General features: G+C 38.8%; 1 protein-coding gene across 1 annotated transcript in view; it reads right to left on the bottom strand.

Annotated features, from left to right (window-relative positions):
* LOC129764999 (leucine-rich repeat neuronal protein 2) overlaps positions 1 to 21,703 on the bottom strand; it is a 48,193-nt gene that overhangs the window by 9,865 nt on the left and 16,625 nt on the right. Inside the window, exons 2-3 of the mRNA XM_055764738.1 lie at positions 8,306 to 9,096; positions 7,853 to 8,245 (exon numbers count right to left, since the gene is read on the bottom strand). Of these exons, the coding sequence (XP_055620713.1) occupies positions 7,853 to 8,245; positions 8,306 to 9,096 (1,184 nt within the window). The remainder of the gene's footprint in view (positions 1 to 7,852; positions 8,246 to 8,305; positions 9,097 to 21,703) is intronic.

Here is a 21,703-nt window from a genome sequence, read left to right as displayed (position 1 = left end):
GACAACTTTGTCCCCAAACATCAAAGTAATTTCTATGCTAATTAATCGCTGAGATTAAACAAAATATCAGTTCACCTCTCCTAGAATATGTGAACAGTCGTCCAAACTGATGATTTTTCCAATATATCAGATTGAATAAACTACATTTCACGAGATATTCCTTAGATACCATGTGCACAAAACTGCGGCCGAATGGCTATCGAGAGAGTAATTTCTGTTTTTATCTATATTTTGCGACATGCGACAGCTCTACTGAAGTACAGGGTGACTCAAAAGTCATTAAATTCTTCAAACATAAGGTGACTATCAATTCGGCATCTATAGTCAATAGTTATACTACCAAACAAGCAGGTAACCAATTTGCCCCTATATGAGGTACACCACAAAATCGTCTCACAGGCATTGAAGATCTTTGCGTTGCTTCTACTTACATACGAATGAATTCTAACTCTTATTCAAATCAATACCAAGACTTGAGTTTGGCAATGTCGTAAACGTAGCATTGTATTGCGAAATTGGTTTCTCATTTGCAAATGCACTAGTCGCATTGAATTGTGGCCTTATTCAACATTTAAAAACAGTTGTAAATTAAGGCGGAAAACAAGCATTTAGAAATACGATTTTGACGTGGGACTACGTCTAACCGGAATATATGGAGGGTAAAATGAAAACCTAAACACAGAACATGCAGGAAAAAATGAAAGATTTCGAATGCTTATAGCTCGAACATTTCGTACTGGATAGGAGAGATGTTTGCATCACTTGATAGGGAATGTTTCTACGCATCTATCGCAACTAACAAAATGTTGTTTTTCATTAGATAAACAATTGAATAACTGTAAAATATTAGGCGTTATCTAAACGCCCTAACTGCATCGTTTTGATTGGCCCGATTTACGGTTTCCCTAACACAGCCATCAAAACCAAGCAGCCTTGGGGAAATCGGCGTTGCAAATACATGAAAGTAGGGGGACTTTTGTTCTCATCGAAAAATGTTCCCTAACACAGACTTCAAATCCATGAAGCGTGGGGAAATCGGCATTGCGAATTCATACAAATCGGGGGTATTTTTGTTCCGATTGAAATGTGTTTCCCTAACACAGACTTCAAAACCGAGGTTTCTGGGGAAATCGGCTCTGCAAATAAATGCAAACTGCGAGTACTTTTGTCCTCGCTTGCCTTTGTGCAGAGTGGAATATGTCTGTCCTAACATGATCTTCTAAACTTAGGAACCTGGGAAAATCGTGCAGCCACTAGAAGCGAATGAACTTCCCAGTTTCAAGCAAATTCGAGATTCGAGAAGTATGTACACTTTTGGGATGTAAACTTCAGAGGGAAATGTAAAATAAAATAATCGTTTGATAATTTTTTTTGGTCTTTATTGGAAAGATTTTCAGCCTTAGGCTGGTTCATCAAACGTTTGATAATTCTTCCGTACATATATTTTGTTCTAGTCATCATACCACACGTAAAAGGTCCGTCATTAAATCTACTTGTAACGAAGAACAATCAATCACAATAAATGAATTGACTTTACACGGCATTTGTTCATTTTTTTCACTCACAGAGCAAATATATTGAACTCAATTGAATTTGGAAACTGTTTCATTCAATCAAGAATTTAATCAATACAAACGAATGATTGCTAAGCTAAGGTAGTTCCACGTGAACCTTGCGGTTATATCATAGATATAACCCACTAATTTTTTATTCAACTATGTGTTATTCATCCATGGTATCTTTCCGGGAATCGCGACACAGTTTATTGCAAATTTATTAATTGTTATTATTATTATTAATTTAAAGTAGGGCAGTTTCGGACAAGACTTTCAAAAATGGGTGGGTTATATCTATGATATAACCGCAAGGTTGACGTGAGACTACCGTTGTCTTAGGCGTCGTGCACAAATTACGCTAAAAATCCGGATTTTGGACCCCCTCCCCCTCCCTACGTAACGTAATTTCCTATCTCTAATACACAGTAAGTAACGCAACCTCCAAAATAGGACTAGGACTGCCAAAATATGTGAACGGAAGCGTTGTGAAACGATCATTGTATTTTCAATTTCCCTCTGAAATTATTGCATCTCTCATGTTTTCGTAGTTCTCAAACCGCGAATGTTCATTCATTTCTAGTATCTGAAATGATAGTTTAGAAATACGTTTGAGGGAAACATATTCCGGTCTGTCAAAATTATCCACTTCTTAAATCATTCCCATCCTTCCATCAAATGCTCTAAGTTGCGCATGATATGATTTCTAATAGCAACGAGTTTCGACATGCAACTATAGAAGCACAACAAAGCCACGGGCAACTGGAAAGACAAACTGCCTATCGCATAGCAGGGAAACAAAAGGAAATCGAATGGCGTGGATTTGATTCATTTTCTTGGGAGAAACTTATTTTATGCGGTCCCTATCTACCGCTCAAAACATTTTTTTTTTAAACTGTGTACTGGACACGATTTTTTAAAGCTACTGGTGAAGTTTTGCCCTATTTTGTTATGCGATTTTTTTGTGCGGTCCCTATCCCCCGCCCGAAAAAGGTTTGCCTGTACAACGTAATCAGTGTTGCCACTCGTACAAATTTATCTGGAATGGTACAAATTTTTTTTCTTTATTTTTGGTACAGATTCTGTACTGTACAGGTTACAGATTTTCGTCAAATAGTACAGTTTGGTACAGATTTTTTTCGTGTGTGAAATTTCTTACATTTGAACAAAGCAACATTAACTCTTTCTCTATGGCAGTGGGCTTCGTCGGAGTGCTACCGCTGAACGGAGCATTGCGCCGAAAAGTATGCACATCGCGCTGGTGTTATGAAATAAAGTTAACGTTATTAACTATTTTTGTCGCGAATGGATTTTGACGATTTACATACCAAACGAATCCGTAATTCCCTAAGATTTGCTTGCTATGCTATATATTACAATCCATTCCATTAAGGTTATGAATCATCAAACTAGGCTATCGTCAGCTAACCAAGAAAATGATTATTGAGGAATTTTGTGTGACATTTGGTTTCGCATAACGGTATCAAAACTATCTCCACCAAGGATGAAAGCTAAGCTAATCGAGACCGGAAATATAGAAAGGGTTTCTGTTGAGAAGAGCGCAAAGCGGAGATAAGTGTGTGTAAATTCAGTTGCTTCAAGTCATCGATATATGACTTTGTGCGTGTGCGTGTTTCATAACCCGTATGTTCAAATAGCATCTGTGTTAGAGGCGAATGAACTTCAATGTTTGAAGCCTCTTAAAAACAAAGAAAGAAAGAAATAGAATCTTCGCTATGCTGAAACCCCATTTGTATCTGCTCTCGTGTGCATTGGCCCTGTCGCGATGTAGCAATCACCTAATATTTTGCTATGCTATGATGGACAATTGTTTGGTGGTGCAAATTATGCAGCCTCTATCGAGCTGAATAATCATATAGTTTGCACTCTCAGACTTAAAAATCAGGATCTGCTATATTAGCTGAATATGAATCATTCGCTTTGCGTAGTCCGTACGATCCTGTTGTTTCATGATGCATGGAGAGGTCGATATGCATATGTTAGAGGCAAAGAAGAAAATAAACTTTCTGCACCGAAAGCGTATATGATGGTTCTGCTTGCGTGTCGGTGTGCAATAAAGTGCGAGCCGATGCAGAGTTGTCTCGTTCTCTTTTGTGTCGTGATTTGCGGCACATAACAACAATAGAATACCGCTGGGGGAAATGTTTCCAGAAAGATCATATTAGAACGAACGAAAGCGATTTTTTCAGTGAATGGATCATTTGGCAAACATTGGAAAAAGGTCACCGTAATAGCGTTCGAGGTAAATTTTGAATGCATTGACATGAAACAAAGTGCTACATGCAATCAGCTTGTATATTGTTCTGCAAAGGCAAGAATGAATCATCTATCAATTATCGTCAACTGATTCTACAATTAAAAAAAAACATTCCATGGCGACCAAACCATTCAACTAAACAGTTGTTTCTTAAATTTCGTAGCATTTTAAAATAATATCCTAAATTATTAACGAGCGACTTGAATAAAATAACAGCGTAGTTGTACGTCAACAATGTGGTCGTGTCTTGGACACAACCTCCTATATATATATATATATATATATATATATATATATATATATATATATATATATAAATATATATATATATATATATATATATATATATAAATATATATATATATATATATATATATATATATATATATATATATATATATATATATATATATATATATATATATATATATATATATATATATATATATATATATATATATATATATATATATATGGAGTGATGTCTGTCTGTCTGTCTGATTCTTATAGACTCGGAAACTACTGAACCGATCGACATGAAAATTGGTATGTAGGGGTTTTTGGGGCCGGGGAAGGTTTTCGTGATATTTTGAGACTAAGGGGGGCTGCCATACAAATGAAACACAAATTTCTGCATTACTCGAGAATTAATCAACCAAATGAAACCAAATTTGGCGTGTGGAGGTTTTAGGATGCAATAAATGTTTCTATGGTGTTAAGATACTCCTTCCCCCTCTCTTAGAGGGGGGCTGCCGTACAAATGAAACACAAATTTTTGCATTACTCGAGAATTAATCAACCAAATGAAACCAAATTTGGCGTGTGGAGGTTTTAGGATGCAATAAATGTTTCTATGGTGTTAAGATACTCCTTCCCCCTCTCTTAGAGGGGGGCTGCCGTACAAATGAAACACAAATTTTTGCATTACCCGAGAATTAATCAAGCAAATTAAACCAAATTAGGCATATGGAAACTTTAGGGTGCAATGAATGTTTGTATGGTGGTTAGATACCCCTCCCCCCTCTCTTAGGGGTGGGTGCCCACACACACAAACACAAATTTCTGCATTACTCGAGAATTAATCAAGTAAATGGGCGGGACGAAGTTTGCCGAGTTAGCTAGTATATATATATATATATATATATATATATATATATACTTTTTTTAAAATAGAATACACTAATCATGGTCGTGGGTGTCACCCCTTTGAGGGTGACATCCGGGGCGAATTTCCATTCGTCCTCCGTACGCTACGCCAATGGCCGGAAGGGAGGTCATTTGAACGCCCGTGTAATTGGGAGTATGACTCAAAACCGTCGTTCTAGTGAAAATGAATGCTTCATTTGAATGACCTGATGGAATAAAATGCCATTGAACGTGTTGTCTTTCTAGAAAATTATGGATTCTTACCAGTGATAAAAAACAGTTCGTTTTTTGAGACCTGCTGGTATCTCAAAAAAATTCTGATACGTATCCCAATGAGAGCGGAGAAATTCCTATAAGTGCACCTAGGTTTCCGACAGCATCTTTTTTATATAGCACTAAGCCAAATAATTTCAATGACGAAATGCCTTGGAAATAAAAGCAGGAATTTGATCTTCGCATATCGAAAAGCCGTGTATCTCAAATTTTACGAGGATCTGGACATTTAGTTTACGCAAAAAAGGCGGAGAACCCTAATTTACGTAGAGGTGAGACTGGAATTTATGAAATAACACATGAACTGGAAAAGGGAGAGGTGATTTTTTCCGATGGAAGGAAGTTCAATCTTGATTGTCCTGACTGCTGTGCGTATTAAAGGCGAACACGAAATTATTGCGACACATTCAACAGGGCATAACTTTTTCACAATTGGGTGAAAATCAACCGAATTTCGCACACTTTCTCATTGATGTGTATTGTCTACATGCTGTCAAACTCGAAGTCGTGTTTTTCGATTCAACGAAAATGTAGGTGAACCAACGCGAGTCGAGAGAACAAATTCTTTCCAAACACCTGGAATTTCCTGACCTGTTGCACCGGCAGTTGGGAAAAATGTTGAACATTCACCATTCAACCGTCTCCACGGCAACCGTCACCACGGCAAAGAAGCTGGAAGAAAACCGGGACCGGAGAACAAAAGGTGAAGCGGATGATTAAAGCAAATCTCAACGTCTCAAGCCGTGATTTGGCTAAAAAGATCGGCATGTCGCAGAGCTACGCCCAGAATGCAAAGAAGAGAGCTGGACTACATACATACAAGGTTCAGGACTTCCCAAACCGCGATGAGCGGCAACAATCGACGGCTAAAACTCGGGCACGGAAGCTCTACGAGTAGATGCTGACAAAATATGGCTCCTGTGTGATGGATGACGAAAAGTATATAAAATCCGATTTTAAGCAAATTCCGGGGTTGGAGTTTTTCACCGGCAAGAGCAAGTTCGATGTGGACGACAAATTTAAGAAGAAGAAAATGTCGAAGTTCGCCTCCATATATCTCGTTTGGCAGGCCATCTGCTCTTGCGGACTGAGGAGTGAGCCTTTCGTGACAAAGAGCACAGTAAATGGCGAGATCTACAAATCTCAGAGCCTCGAGAAGCGCCTTTTGCCGTTCTTGCAGCAGCACGTCGAAGCTCCGCTATTTTGGCCAGATTTGGCATCATGCCACTATTCTGAAAGTGTCCTGGAGTGGTATGAGGCCAATTCTATCCATTTTGTTCCAAAGGACATGAACCCGCCAAACTGTCCGGAGCTGCGCCCGGTGGAGCAGTACTGGGCAATAATGAAGCGGGAACTTCGGAAGAGCAAGAAGACAGTCAAAGATGAGAAGGACATGTTAAGAAAATGGAAAAAACGGAGAAACTGGTACCGGATGACACTGTGAAGACTTTGATGGAGGGCATCAAGCGAAAATGCGTTCAATTTTACACTCAAGGCTCCATCGATTAACTTTTCTTTTGATTTTCGAAATAAATATATGTATAAAACTACCCTAAAGTTTTGGTTTGATTCTAAACATTATAAGAAAATTGGCATGACATTTTCGGTGTCGCAATAATTTCGTGTTCGCTCTTTATTGGCATGATCTCCGAAAAAATTCCTCGGGTAAAATTGAATAGAAACTTTGGAGGAGGCATTTTCATGGTATGATCCGCTTCTTCAAGAAGAGGAAAGACGCCTATAGCAACAATATCGACAAGAATGTATTTGGGAACCTATTTGGAGCTGCTGGACAGTGTACTTATACCGTTTACCGAAGACGTAATACACGACAGCTTCATCTTCCAGCAAGATAATGCGGCCATGCAGGTCTTTGTCATGGTTTTTCGAGAGAACCATCCAGATTTTGAACTGGCCAGCCCGTAGTCCGGACTTAAACCCTATTGAGAACCTTTGGGGGATTCTGGTAAGGCAAGTTTACAGTGGCGGACGACAATTTGGAACAATTCGTAAGCTGCAGACATGTGTTAGAGATGAGTGGAATCAAATTCCACAAAGAATGCTGGTTAATCTGATTGATTCAATGTCAAACGGAACATATGAAACAATTCTTTTCAATCTTTTTTTGAGAATAAAACATGAGGTGCGCTTATAAAAATTTCTACTTCGAGAATGTGTTTACATAATTTAAAATAACTATTGATAGTTGAACTGGGACATTCAATAGTGAAATTGACTTGATATTGAAAGCTCTTATAGCGGCGGAGATCTAATTTATAGCACCCAAACAGTTGAAATATATGGGTGCGGAATTTCATGCACATACATATTTCGATGCACTTTGAATCCAAAGTGAGTCATAACAGACACCCGATTGAAGTATATACTTTTCAATATTCCATTTGAAATTTTTGGAAATAGTTGAACTTAGTAAGGCGTAATAACAAATGATGTTATCATCCGACATACGACTATCATCGTCTCTCCTATCAATTTTGTAGTTGGAAATTTCTGATAACGGTAATGAGTCTTGATGAAAATAATCCATCAAATGAACGGAACGCTAGCTTTTGTAACCTACACATCATCGACGTCTACTCACATTATATTGTTCATTATTTTGGGCGTCGTCTTCTCGATGATGGGCAGTAGCGTCCCGATGAACCACTGATTGTCGCAATCACAGCTCCACGGGTTGTTACGGATATCGATGAGCTCCATGTCGTCCCATCGTGCCAGCAGCTGGGGATCCAGCGCACTCAGGTTGTTATTGTGCAGATACAGTCGCTTAACTCGCGGCCAAAGCTTGGTTGTTGGTACCTCTGCGTCATATCGCACGAATGCATCGGCTTGGAGGAACGAAAACTCTGGATTATTGCAGATGTGGATTTCTCGAAGGTTCTCCAGTTTTCCGAATGCACCACGTCCGATTACCTTTAAGGGCGTTATGTACGAAAGGCTGAGAAATTCCAGGGATTTCAATGCGGGAAAAACACTGGAAGACAAAGAGGAATAAAATTATTCGAATTCATAAAATTGTGATAGTGACACCTACTTCTCCCCTTGGATCGAGCTGATTGGGTTCTCGTCCAAACTGAGCCACTTCAAATTACTCGCATAGCGAAGTGCCTCCGGCACCGAGATAAGTAAATTACCGGTCAAATTCAGGTGCTGCAGTCCTTGCGGCGCATTGAAAACATATACCGGCAGATCTTCCAACTCCATGTAACTCAGGTCCAAAGAGCGTAACGTCCTCACACTACCGATGGCCGTCTCTGTTAACTGATCGATCACCTTGAAAACGTTCCCCATCAAGCTCAGCTTTTCCAGGTTAGGCATATGTTCGAACAAATCCTGATCCAGTGAGTGAAGCTGATTGTAACTGAGCCGGAGCACTCTCAGCTTCTCCAGCGGCAGGAATTCATCCGGGTCGTATCGGCCCTCGAATACGACCGGGTCCAGTGTCTTCGTTGTGAGCATATTGTGCGATAGATCCAACACTTCCAGCTGTTTCAACGCGAAGAAGGCCTTCTTGGCGATGCGTGAAATGTTGTTGTGACTCAAATCCAGCACTTTCACGTCCAGATTGGGGAAGGGCAACACCTCGGGGATCCCGTTGTGGTCTAGCAGCATTACTTCCGTTGCCACTCCGCTCTCATTGAGCGTTGCCCACTCGCTCATATTGAACAGTTTGTACAGCTTCATCGCCGAGCAGTCAAAGGTTCGCTTAGCGGCGTCACAGTTGCACGTGCCGCATAGCTTGTTTGGTTCGGTCTTGTTTTTGTCGTTGGCAGACGCAGCATCTTTGGCGGGTTTGACATCATCTGAGGTAGCGTTTGTGGCGTTCTGGAATGATGGGAATGGGAATAAATATACGTTATATGAAAACAAAGGAGGGGGGGGGGGTGTGTGTGCGGTTATCTGTTAGTTCCTATTGAAGGCATATGTCTATTCCAGAATGAAGTGATACCTCAGACCCTTCCATAGGCAAATTTCATTAAACATTATATCTCTAGTTTTTTTTTCTTATTCGTGCGAATTAGCTTTGTGCTTAGTTTAGTGAGGAAACTTCACACTGTATTTAATAATTATTAATATAAATTACTTTCGAATACCTAGGTATGTAATTATTATTTGAAGAAAAACATTAACATAACAATTTGAATAAAAAAAGTCACAGGAGGGTTGTGTCCGAGACACGACCGCATAGTTGACGTTGGATTCCGTTAGGCTATCTGTTGATTTTGGATATGTTTGAAAAATTAAATCGTTAAACTCTTTGATAATAATTTGGTTTTAATGTCTCTGTTAGGGAACACATTTCGGTAGGAACAAAAGCTCCACCTACTTTTTTATGTATTTGCAATGTTTTTTTTTATCTGTATTATAGTGACTTTCAACTCATTTGGCTGGTTCGTCACTTTAACTTCCATTTTTGGGAGAATGTCGGGAGTGAGAATTGAACTCGTGACCTTTAGCGTGAGAGACATGGATGTTACCACTACACCAGATCGCCTCCATTGCAATGTCGATTTTCCCCCAGGCAGCTTGGTTTAGATGTCTCTGTTAGGGAACACATTTCGGTGGGAGCAAAAGCTCCCTCTACTTTCATGTACCGTTTAGTCTCGTATTCCGAACACTAAAGCTTTGATGGCCATTTAACAGTGTCTCATTACTCAAAATGGTACTTTTTCGCGAAATTAATTTGATTTTTCGATATAATAGAGCCTTCTTTTTCATTTGACTTCACAAAAATATTTTCATGGTGGAAAACTAAAAATTACATTAATCACATTTGTCTCAAATTCCGAACACCATTTATGTCACTGATTCATGTTCCGAACACTTTTGTCTCAAATTCCGAACAGCCAAAATGCATTTGTTTAAAAAATTCATAACTTTTGAACTACTGGACCGATTCAGATGATCGATATATTGGGCTGTCAAAAAAGTCCTGCGGTATTTTTTTTTGAAATTTTCATTTGTTCATAAAATTAGTTACAATCATCTGTTTTAAGTCAAATATGCGCCGTTTTGTTCGATGACTTGTTCTAAACGAGATGCCAACTTCATAATACTTATTGGCAAAAAAACTCGGATAGCCAATTTTCACAGGCCTCTTTTGTGGCTAACTTCTGACTACCTAGCTCGTTCGCCATGGACAAAAACAGGTGGTAGTCACTTGGTGCAAGGTCCGGACTATACGGCGGATGCAAAAGAACCTCCCATCCGAGCTCCTGGAGCTTCTGGCGCGTCACCAAAGAAGTGTGTGGCCTGGCGTTGTCCTGGTGGAAGACAATGCGGCCTCTGTTTATCAGAGATGGTCTCTTCTTCATGAGTGCTACCTTCAAGCGGTCCAGTTGTTGGCAGTACAGGTCCGAATTGATCGTTTGGCCATAGGGAAGCAGCTCATAATAGATTATTCCTTGACAATCCCACCAAACACACAGCAGAACCTTCCTGGCCGTTAATGAGGGCTTGGCCACCGTCTGAGCCTCTTCAGCGGGCTTCGACCACGACCGTTTGCGCTTTACGTTGTCGTAAGTGAGCCACTTTTCATCGCCAGTCACCATCCGCTTCAGAAACGGGTCGATTTTGTTGCGATTCAGTAGCGATTCACATGCGTCGATACCAGGGGTACGACTAAAACGTCAAATCCGGTCCGGTTATATAGTCGAATAGTGGCTAACTTTAAACTCCATGTTAAATGTGAACACCTCCATGTGAAACCGAAATATGAAAATCGCTCATGCAGTTAGAATAAAGCAGCGCATTTTTCGATTTCAATCCTCGTAAATGATATGTTGATAAACAAATGACGCCATATTGATTTTGATTTTGGGTAGCCTATATTCAATTGATGTCTAACCCCTGGTCGATTCGGTCAAATATGTTTTTTTTGCGTCAACGTGTGTGGCACCCATACATCGAGCTTCTTTGTGAATCCAAGCTTCTTCAAATGGTTAATAACGGTTTGATGACTTATCCCCAGCTACTATGCCGGTCTTTCTCGGCTAATTCAGCGATTTTGTCGCAATTTTCGACGACAGGCCTTCCGGAGCGTGGCGCATCTTCGACGACCTCTACACCAGAACGAAAACGTAGAAACCATCGTTGTGCGGTGGAAATGGAAACTGTATCGGGTCCATAAACTGCACAAATTTTATTGGCAGCTTGAGATGGTGGTAATGGTAATGGTATTGTATTATAGAGACTTTAAACTTTTTCAGTTCATTCGTCTCTAGCCTTGAGAAAGGCCCTTTGAAAACACTACTCTATTTTACTCCAGCGCTACCACCTCCGCCCTCTTGCCTTGAGAAAGGCACTCGATCCCTCGCCGTCCAGCCCGTCCAGCAACGATGTTATCCAGTCGGTGTCCACACAAAGAATGGTTGGAAAAAAAAAAATCAGCTTGAGATGCATTTTTGCCTTTGTCATAGTAGTACTGTAAAATATGTCGGATTTTCTCTTTATTTTGCTCCATATTTGCGACACTATAACTCACGAACGACTTAACCAAACAAAACACTGTCAAGGACTATATTATAGCCTTTCCAACAAGCTATAGTATGACTCGATACAATGAATACAACTATAACTACACGCTTACAACGACACCTTGCGGAAATACCGCAGGACTTTTTTGACAGCCTAATATCAAATCAAAGCGAATATGCTAATATTTTGTGGAAAAAATATTTTACTCGCAAGAACATTGGATTTTGTTTTTGTAATTATCGATTGTGTTCGTTTTTTTCTAGTTTACATAGTTTCGGGACCAAGGGCGCTATACATTTTTATATTTTTTTCTTGAAAGCTTAGTATTTTTACATAACATATTCGAAAATCAGAGGTGTTTTTTTATCGTTTTTGAGTTATTATTTTTCAAAGTTAACATGATTTAGTCTTCGTTCGATATTCCTATGCGACTAGATCTATGCGAATAGGACTCCATTTTTTGCAAATAAAATATTATTTCAAAGAAGACTAGCTCATTGACTTCAATTTAATATGTCGATTATCCAAATCTGTTACGTTGTTCAAAAGTTATGCATTTTTGAAAAAAAGGGAAACATGATAGATTTACTTTGAAAAATTATAATTCAAAATAAAAAAATCACATTTCTGATTTTTGGACATGTTATGTAAACAAGAAAAAAAGCTTTCAGCTTTCAAGAAAAAATATAAAAAAATATATCGCCCTTGGTCTCGACACCGTGGAAACTATAAAAAACAAATATGTATTATGAAAATAAAATTCAAATTTTTCAAACTTGTAGATGCAGTATTTTCTCAAAAAAGACCAGCTAACTGGTTTAATTTGATATGTCGATCATCTGAATCGGTCCAGTAGTTCATAAGTTATAGTTTTTTTTTGAAAAAAAGTCATTTTCGGAAAAAAAATAATTTTTGGACCACCCTAACAAAAAAATAAAAAATACGGGTCTGATATTTTGCGATGAAGAACAAAACTACCACTTTTCACGGAAATCGGAGAACCACTATATCGAGTTGGCAGGGCTGTATAATCGAATCAGTATATAATCAAGTTCGACCTGTCACTTCAGGACAAAACCGGGGTTTGTTATTGTGGTTTTAATTGAAAACCAAAGAAAATCAATTTTACTTTGTTGGTTTGCACCTGCGACCTGCGTTTTGCAAGGAAAGAGCTCGCAAACATTTGTTTACAAATGGTCTTTTTATATTGTAGCTCCAGAATTGGATTGTCCTTGTACCCCAATTTGTGAACTATCGCTGTATTTGCCGGAAAATAGTGTGTTCGAATATTTTCTTTCGGAATTCGATTCATGCGTCGAAACTCGATACAAATTACGAACACTACTTTAACGCTAATTTTAATACAGATTTCTGCATAAAAGATTTTTTAACAGTTTATAGCAGATTCGTAACGTTTTTCTTACCGAGCGAACATATAAACAGCAAACAAAATAGTTTCTTTTTTTTTATTAAATCGTTTATTTTTACAGGCTCAGTTACATAAGTTTAAAGGAGCCAAACTCCTATCTGTATTGTTACAAGTATATATATAAACATTTTTCATTAATTCTAGTGTTAATGAAGTAGAGAACCGATTACTCGCGGTTTGCTCGAGTTTAGAAGGGTGACATTTTTTTCAGGAAAAGGAAGGGATATAAGGATATGTTGACAATGTTCACACTCACATTCATCATACTCAATTCTTAAGCCTATCTTATATCTAATACGTATTAACATTTCACCTTATTCTATTGTTAGTAAGAAGGGATTTGCTTTCTCGCGAAGGAAAAGGAAAAGGAGAATATAAGGATATAAGGACAATCACACACGAAGATCGATAACTTTTAGGAAGACATATATTTGGGACATGTAATCAAGGTCTAACCGAGCCAACACATCTCTCAACGGCACATTGGGCTGTCTTCCTCTGGCCCGAAGAGAGTTTTCTAAATTCCATCTGGCAACAAGATACTCCTCGCACGACCAAACAACGTGTTCGATGTCGTGGTAACCTTGGCCACAAGCACAGATATTGCCATCGGCAAGATTAAAACGAAAGAGTAGCGCGTCTAACGAACAGTGATTGGACATGAGTCGAGAGAAGGTGCGAATAAAGTCCCGACTCAAGTCCAGACTTTTGAACCATGGTTTGAGGCTAACCTAAGGGATAATCGAGTGAAGCCACCGACCCAATTCATCTTCGTTCCACTTACGTTGCCAGTTAACGATGGTATTTTTACGGACTAAAGAATAAAATTCATTGAAGGCGATTTGACGCTGATAAATATCGCCTTCAATTGCACCTACCTTTGCTAATGAGTCAGCCCTCTCATTACCCGGAATTGAGCAATGAGAAGGGACCCAGACAAAGGTAATGACATAACAGCGTCTGGATAAAGCACTAAAAATTTCTCGTATTCTCTCTAGGAAGTGCGGCGAGTGCTTTTCCGGCCTCATTGAACGGATAGCTTCGACAGAGCTAAGACTATCCGTTACAATGTAATAGTGTTCAACAGGTCGTGAGGCGACGCTGTCCAGCGCCCAGTGTATTGCTGCCAATTCAGCAATATACACTGAGCAAGGATTCTGAAGACTGTGGGAGGTGCTAAAAAATTCGTTGAACACTCCAAATCCTGTGGACTCATTCATAGAGGACCCATCAGTAAAGTATATATTATCACAATTGACACGCCCATACTTTGCATTGAAGATCGTAGGAACGATCCCCGATCGATGATAATCTGGAATTCCATGGATTTTCATAACCTTACACCGGATGAAGAACCGAAGAGATAATAAATTGAAGCGATCTTTTAGTGGGAGTAGGCCTGCCAAAACCTCGAGACTCATGGTATGCGTTGAGGGCATACATCCCAACGCGATACGGAGACAAAGATACTGAATTCGCTCGAGTTTAATGAGATGTGTTTAGGCAGCTGATTGAAAACAGAAACTGCAATACTCCATCACTGAGAGAATAGTTGTTCGATACAACATTATAAGATCTTCGGGATGGGCTCCCCACCAGGTGCCGGTAATTGTACGGAGAAAGTTTATTCTTTGTTGGCATTTTTTACTCAGATACCTAATATGGGCCCCCAAGCACATTTGGAGTCGAACCATACCCCAAGATACTTGAATGACATAGCATGAGTGATCGGTTTACCCAAAAGTTGAAGCTTTGGTTTTGCTGGTCTATGCTTCCTAGAAAAAACCACCATCTCTGTTTTCTCTGTGGAGAATTCGATCCCTAGCCCAATGGCCCAGGTTGAAAAATTGTTCAAAGTATCTTGTAAGGGTTCTTGCAGGTCGGATTCGTTTGATCCTACGACAGACACTACTCCATCATCTGCAAGTTGTCTTAAGCTGCAATTTTGTGTAAGGCAATTGTCAATGTCGCTTACATAGAAGTTGTACAAAAGGGGGCTTAAACAGGAGCCCTGAGGGAGGCCCATGTAAGAGACCCGACTCACTGCCGAATCTCCGTGAGAAAAATTCAAATGTTTCTCACAAAGCAAGTTATATAACATATTATTCAATAGAGGCGGTAGACCCCGAGAGTGTAATTTGTCTGACAAAACCTCTATTGAAACAGAATCAAAGGCCCCCTTTATGTCCAAGAATACTGAAGCCATTTGTTTTTTTTCGGCGTAAGCCATTTGAATTTCTGAAGAAAGCAACGCAAGACAATCATTCGTCCCCTTGCCCCTGCGGAACCCATATTGTGTATCTGAGAGTAGGCCATTCGTTTCAACCCATCGATCAAGGCGAAACAAGATCATTTTCTCCAACAATTTCCGTATACAAGACAGCATTGCTATTGGGCGGTACGAATTGAAGTCGGACGCGGGTTTTCCGGGTTTTTGAATAGCTATAACTCGTACTTGTCTCCAATCATCTGGAACAATATTATGCTCCAGAAACCGATTGAATAAATTCAACAAGCGATGTTTCGCCACATCAGGGAGGTTTTTCAGCAAGTTGAACTTAATTCTATCCGATCCCGGAGCAGAATTGTTACATGAAAGCAGAGCATCGAAAACTCGGAATCAAGATCGCACCTATCTTGTGGTATATCTCGAACAATTTTTTGCACAGGAACGGAATCGGGACAAACTTTCCGTGCAAATTTAAAAATCCATCGATGTGAATATTCTTCGCTTTCATTCGATGAAGAGCGATTTCTCATGTTTCGAGCCACTTTCCATAATTTTTTCATTGACGTTTCTCGTGACAAACCTCCCACGAAAGTTCGCCAATAAGCACGTTTTTTCCCTTTGATCATGTTTTTAAATTGATTTTCAAGGTCCAAATACGTTTGAAAATTCTCAATGGTTCCACGTTTCCGAAAAGCTTTAAATGCGTTCGATTTATCCTGATAAAGCTTAGAACATTGGCTATCCCACCATGGATTGGGAGGCCTTCGACGAATAGTGGAACCTGGGATGAGTTTCGTTTGAGCGCGAACCGCGCTGTCATAGATCAAACGAGAAAGGAAGCTATACTCCTCCAATGGAGGTAAACCATCTCTGGAATTGATGGCTAGAGCAATTGCGTCCGCATATTTTTTCCAGTCAATGTGTCTTGTGAGGTCATATGCCATGTTTATAGATTCAGAAGAATTCGACCCAATGGTGATGGAAATTTTGATTGGCAAGTGATCACTACCGTTGGGGTCCTGGATTACATTCCACTTGCAATCTAACGATAGTGAATTCGAGCAAAGCGAGAGGTCAAGAGGACTTGGGTTAGCAGGAGGTTTAGGCACACGTGTTGTTTCCCCAGTGTTCAAAACGGTCATATTGAAGTTGTTACAAAGGTCATATATCAACGATGAACGATTATCGTCGTACTGTTCCCCCCAGGCAGTTCCGTGAGAGTTGAAGTCTCCCAAGATCAATCGTGGCTCAGGAAGAAGTGAGCACATGTCAACAAGTTGCTTGCGGCTAACCGCAGCTCTCGGAGGCCAATACAAGCTGACAATACAGAGGTCTTTTCCTCTGATGTTTGCATGACAAGCAACAGCTTCAATCCCTCCAATAGGTGGAAGGTCAATTCGAAAAAAATGAGTGGCACTTATTGATCCCCAATAACACCCCTCCGTATCTGTCATCACGGTCCAAGCGTATAATATTGAAATCATGGAAAGAGAGATCATCTCGCGAAGAAAGCCAAGTTTCGGACAGAGCAAAAACATCACAATTGTAGTTATGAATTAAAATTTTGAATGTATCCAATTTTGGGATAAGACTACGACAATTCCACTGTAAAACAGTGATATCTCCGACCTCTCTATTTAAATTAGACATCAAGAGAGATAATCATTGCAAGGAGGGGCCATGTTTGTATCAATTGCTGCAAAATTGTCTTTAACACTGGAAGCATTGAGATGACAATGGTTCTGATGGAGTCGGAAACGTTAAAACACGTGAAGATTTGATCCACAAGGTCAGTCAACTTTATAAATCCCGATTGGGAAGTTGAACTGGACGGAAAAACAGGGACAGTTGGGGTTTTTGATGTCCCCTCGAGTGCTGGGCCGTTCAAAGGTGAACCATTCCCACGGAAACCAGGAGGAACCTGATTTGGCTTGTCCGCTGCACTCGATTTTTTAGGCAAGCTAACTGGGGGTATCACCGGGGGGACTTGTTCTTGAACTTTGGGAGTGGTCACGTTTTTGCGCCGGGGATTCCCCCGTTAGCTGTGTCCGCTTCCATTTCGTCAACGGGCAACGTGGCGAAGACATTTTGAGTGTTGATTGATTGTTGTTGGGCCAGTGGAGAAGCGCCCTTTAAATTGTTTGTTTAAATTGTTGTTTTCATTATACAATTATTTATAACATCAATGTTTAGTAAATTTACATTTTAAATGAAGTGTTCGGAATTTGAATCAAGTTTCTATGTATGATTCAAATTCCGTACACTACTTCAATACTGAATATGAATATTTATATATTTATATTACATGAATATTTCTGCAGAAAATATAATTTTCTTCATCCATTTATTATAGTCCCTTACCTTTTCTAGCACTTAATATGAATACAACAAACAAAATAGTTGAAAAAACTGCAAAAACTGAAAAATTAACGATGCTTGTCTTTTACGGAATTTGCTAACGCAGACATTTTATCATTGGTTTTGACTGCCAATTTTTTGCAAATTCTTAATATTATAAATCATAGGCTGTATCGATACCTGTAAATGATGTGAAAATGTTGCATAAAACCCAAAGAATTTCAAAGCTCTCATTATTCAACTATTTATAACATTAAAGCTCAGTAAATTTACATTTAAAATGAAGTGTTCGGAATTTGAATCATGGAAAGAAACTTGATTCAAATTCCGAACACTACTTCAATACTAATTTTAATGAATATTTTTGCATAACAAATCATTATTTTCATTCATTTATTGTATATTCTCACCTTTTATAGCACTTAACATGAAAAAAAATCAAACAAAAAAATTGAAAGAACTACAAAAACTGAAAAATTAACGATGCTTGTTTTTACGCAATTTGCTAACGCAAGCATTTTATCTTTGACTGTCACTTTTTTGTTAAATATTTTAAATTATAGGCTATATCAATGCCTGTAAATGATGTTAAAATGTAGCTTATACCTCAAAGAATATCAGGGCTTTCATTATTCAATTATTTATAACATTAAAGTATAGTAAATCTACATTTGAAAATGTGATTTGTGTTCGGAATTTGAGACTTTTCGGAATATGAGACAAAACGGTATTTGCAATGCCGATTTCCCTCAGGCAGCATGGTTTTGATGTCTCTGTTAGGGAACACATTTCGGTGGGAACAAAGACTCCCCTTACTTTTATGTATTTACAATGCCGATTTCCCCCAGGCAGCTTGGTTTTGATGTTTCTGTTAGGGAATACTTTTCGGTAGGAACAGACTTCCCCCTACTTTCATGTATTTGCTATGCCGATTTCCCCCAGGCCGCTTGGGGCTTAGATGTCTCTGTTAGGGACTCGCCGCATGTGTCGTCAATTTCGACCAATCAGAAGTTGGTATTTCCGTTAGGATAGGGATTGATATTTTTCAATTGTTCGATAGTTAGTTTCATGATACATATCATTTTCTTCAATATAGAAAATTGTTATGGAGTGCCGAAATCGACTGACGCCAAAAGTTCATCAATCCATCATGAAATGACTGAGCAATAAGCGTTTGAAATTGGACAATTTTCACGATGTGCTCGAATTTCGAGTTGCAATTTGTACCTCGATATGTTCCCGAAAGACGTAATCCTACGTCAAAAAAGATTTCAAGGCGACCAAACTGGTAGAATGGTTATTTCAAAATTTTCGTAGCATTCTAAAATAATATTCGCAGTTATAAACAAGCGACTTGAATTAAACTACAACGAAAAAATCGAAAAAATATATATTCATAAAACGCATTAAATGCATAGAGTCTTTGCAAAAAACACAAACTTTGACCTATATTCCAATGAACACTGCACAATTTGTCATTCATTAGGTATTTTACTGGACTTTTTTTTTATCCCATTTATTTATTTAAGGCTTATTAGCATTTTAGATGTAACAGAGCCGAATTTTAATCGTGTACATGTCACATGGTTATCATATCTATAATTAGCACATTACAGAGTTGTCATTCGCCAGTATTCCCTCTATACCATTACATATGGTACATTCACACATTAGCCATTTAGACGTAAGAGTATTCTTTCTGTTCGTCCATTATCCAGTTGGACCACCGGACAGCGGAGACAGTTGATTGATCATTGTTGAGTTATTTATAGAACAGCAGCCCGATGTGTCTTGCAGAGCAGAGCAGTTGTATGGATGAATCGATCTTATTTCGACCGTGGATCGATCTCCATCGCTGTTGATTGTTGCGTGGACGTAGCTATTCTGTAACAACACAAAGATGGTCAATGAGGGCCCTGAGTTTTGAGCTCACGATCGATCGCTTACTAAGCGAACGCGCAACCAATGTGGCTACGGAGACCCCCAGTTTACTGGACTTGAATCATGTGACTTTGGGAAGTTCATTGCTGTCACATTCCATTCGCACAGGAGAATCAGGCCCATTAAACTGATAGATCGTTTTTAGACTTTAGTAACTTCTTCATTGTTAAACCCCGATACAGACGGTGTGGTTCGCAAACATAACAATGGATCATATTATGTACATCAAATCGACCATCAAAATGCCTATCACATGAAGCAAAATTTCGTATTTTGTAAATCGTCAAAGTTTTATCGTATCGAGCTCTAGCTCGAACTTAATGTGGTGCATATTGTATATTTTGAAGCGTTACTGAAATGTTTTCTAAAGGAAAATATAATACACTGCGTTTCGCAACTATAGAACCACTAATTTTTTTTGACTCTCCAGAGATAGGTAAAAAATCGGATGAATTGATGTATATAGTGTAGGATATAACAACTATCTTCATTTAAAAGACTGGCCATTTGAACTTTATTGTTGTGTTCAGGCGCGAAGCAATCAAAGAACTAAAATTCCAGTGTTTTATAACTATAGAACCAGATGGAAAAACTCTCACTACTTTACAAAATTAACGTCAATTGCACATGGGTTACAATGAATTTCTAATTCGCAGGTAATCTCTAGTTCTCAATCAGTTCAAGTAACCCATTCCACATATAGGGAAGTCGCGGGTAAGACGGATATTGGGGGTATAATGGACAGGTGATTGATTTGTATAGTTGCATTATGAATTTCAAATTTCTGTTGATGGGAAACCCTTCTGCATGCTTTTCTAGAATATTTAAACCATCCTATGGCAATGAATACTGATCAAAAGTGAAATAGGGAAACAAAAACCGAAAATCAAACATGATTCCGCGTGTGGATGTAATTTTTGCGACTCCGATATTGAGCGTTTTGAGTTATTCAATTGCGAAATTGAATTCGCTGTTGGTTATGTTTCGGTTTGTGAGTTGACAGAGAAGCAATATTAGATATGTACGAAAAATAAATTATTTCGTAAGTGGTAAATTGAAATAATTGAAATAATTGCACTGGTGGGGTTGAAATGGACAGTCACATCCATAATCACATCCAATGCATGATGGAAAGTGAAGGGAATAATATTGAACTCTTTTTTATATTGCTTTCTCTTTTTGTTCTATTTCAGTTACTGGACGCACAAACACTGAGAGAGAGTAAAATTATTCCTCTCGCGAGCGATAAACCTCTACGCTTCGTATATTATTAACCTGTCCATATTCCCCCCACTACATGTCCATTATACCCGCACCGATAAAAATGCCCTTTTTTCGGCTTGTTTTAATTTCAATAAAAAACATGGAAAAACACATTTTTATAAAATATTTGTCCAGTTATTTCGAAAACCAGTATATTGAACTGTAAGATCCTGATTTTAAAATTTGGAAAACATAAGTTTCCAAAGATACAATTGAAGTTTTCCTTAACATGTCCGTTTTACACACCAATGTACAGTCTGAAGTGCAATGAAGTACTTCAGAATCATTTACTTCTGTTTTTTCATCAAAAACGCCTCGGTAATTGGGTTATTTGGCATCAATTCATAGCATCCGGAAAGTCAAGGCATGGTTTATTAAATAGAGGCTTCAGATTCTGGACTAGTCAGCATGTTTACCAGATCAAAACCCTATCAAGAACTTATGAGGAGTGATCGTACGAATAGTAGATGTAGTGTGCAAGCAGTATGAGTGATTTGAAGAGTTTAAACGAGCAGTATACTCTGCGTAGAACGAGACACACACTACAACATGATGCAACTTGGTCAAAACCACCCCGAATGGGTTACTGGATTTGATTGAGAACTGAAGACGACCCACGAATTAGATATTTATTGTAATTCATGTGCAATTGACGTTCATTTTGTAAAGAAGTGAGAGTTTTCCCATCTGGTTCTATAGTTATGAAACGCTGGAATTTTAGTTGTTTGATTGTT

The sequence above is a fragment of the Toxorhynchites rutilus genome, chromosome 2, assembly GCF_029784135.1.
Source record: "Toxorhynchites rutilus septentrionalis strain SRP chromosome 2, ASM2978413v1, whole genome shotgun sequence".
NCBI classification, from domain to species: Eukaryota; Metazoa; Arthropoda; class Insecta; order Diptera; family Culicidae; genus Toxorhynchites; species Toxorhynchites rutilus.
Note: the sequence above shows the minus strand (reverse complement) of the source record. Positions and strands in the feature narration are given on the sequence as shown.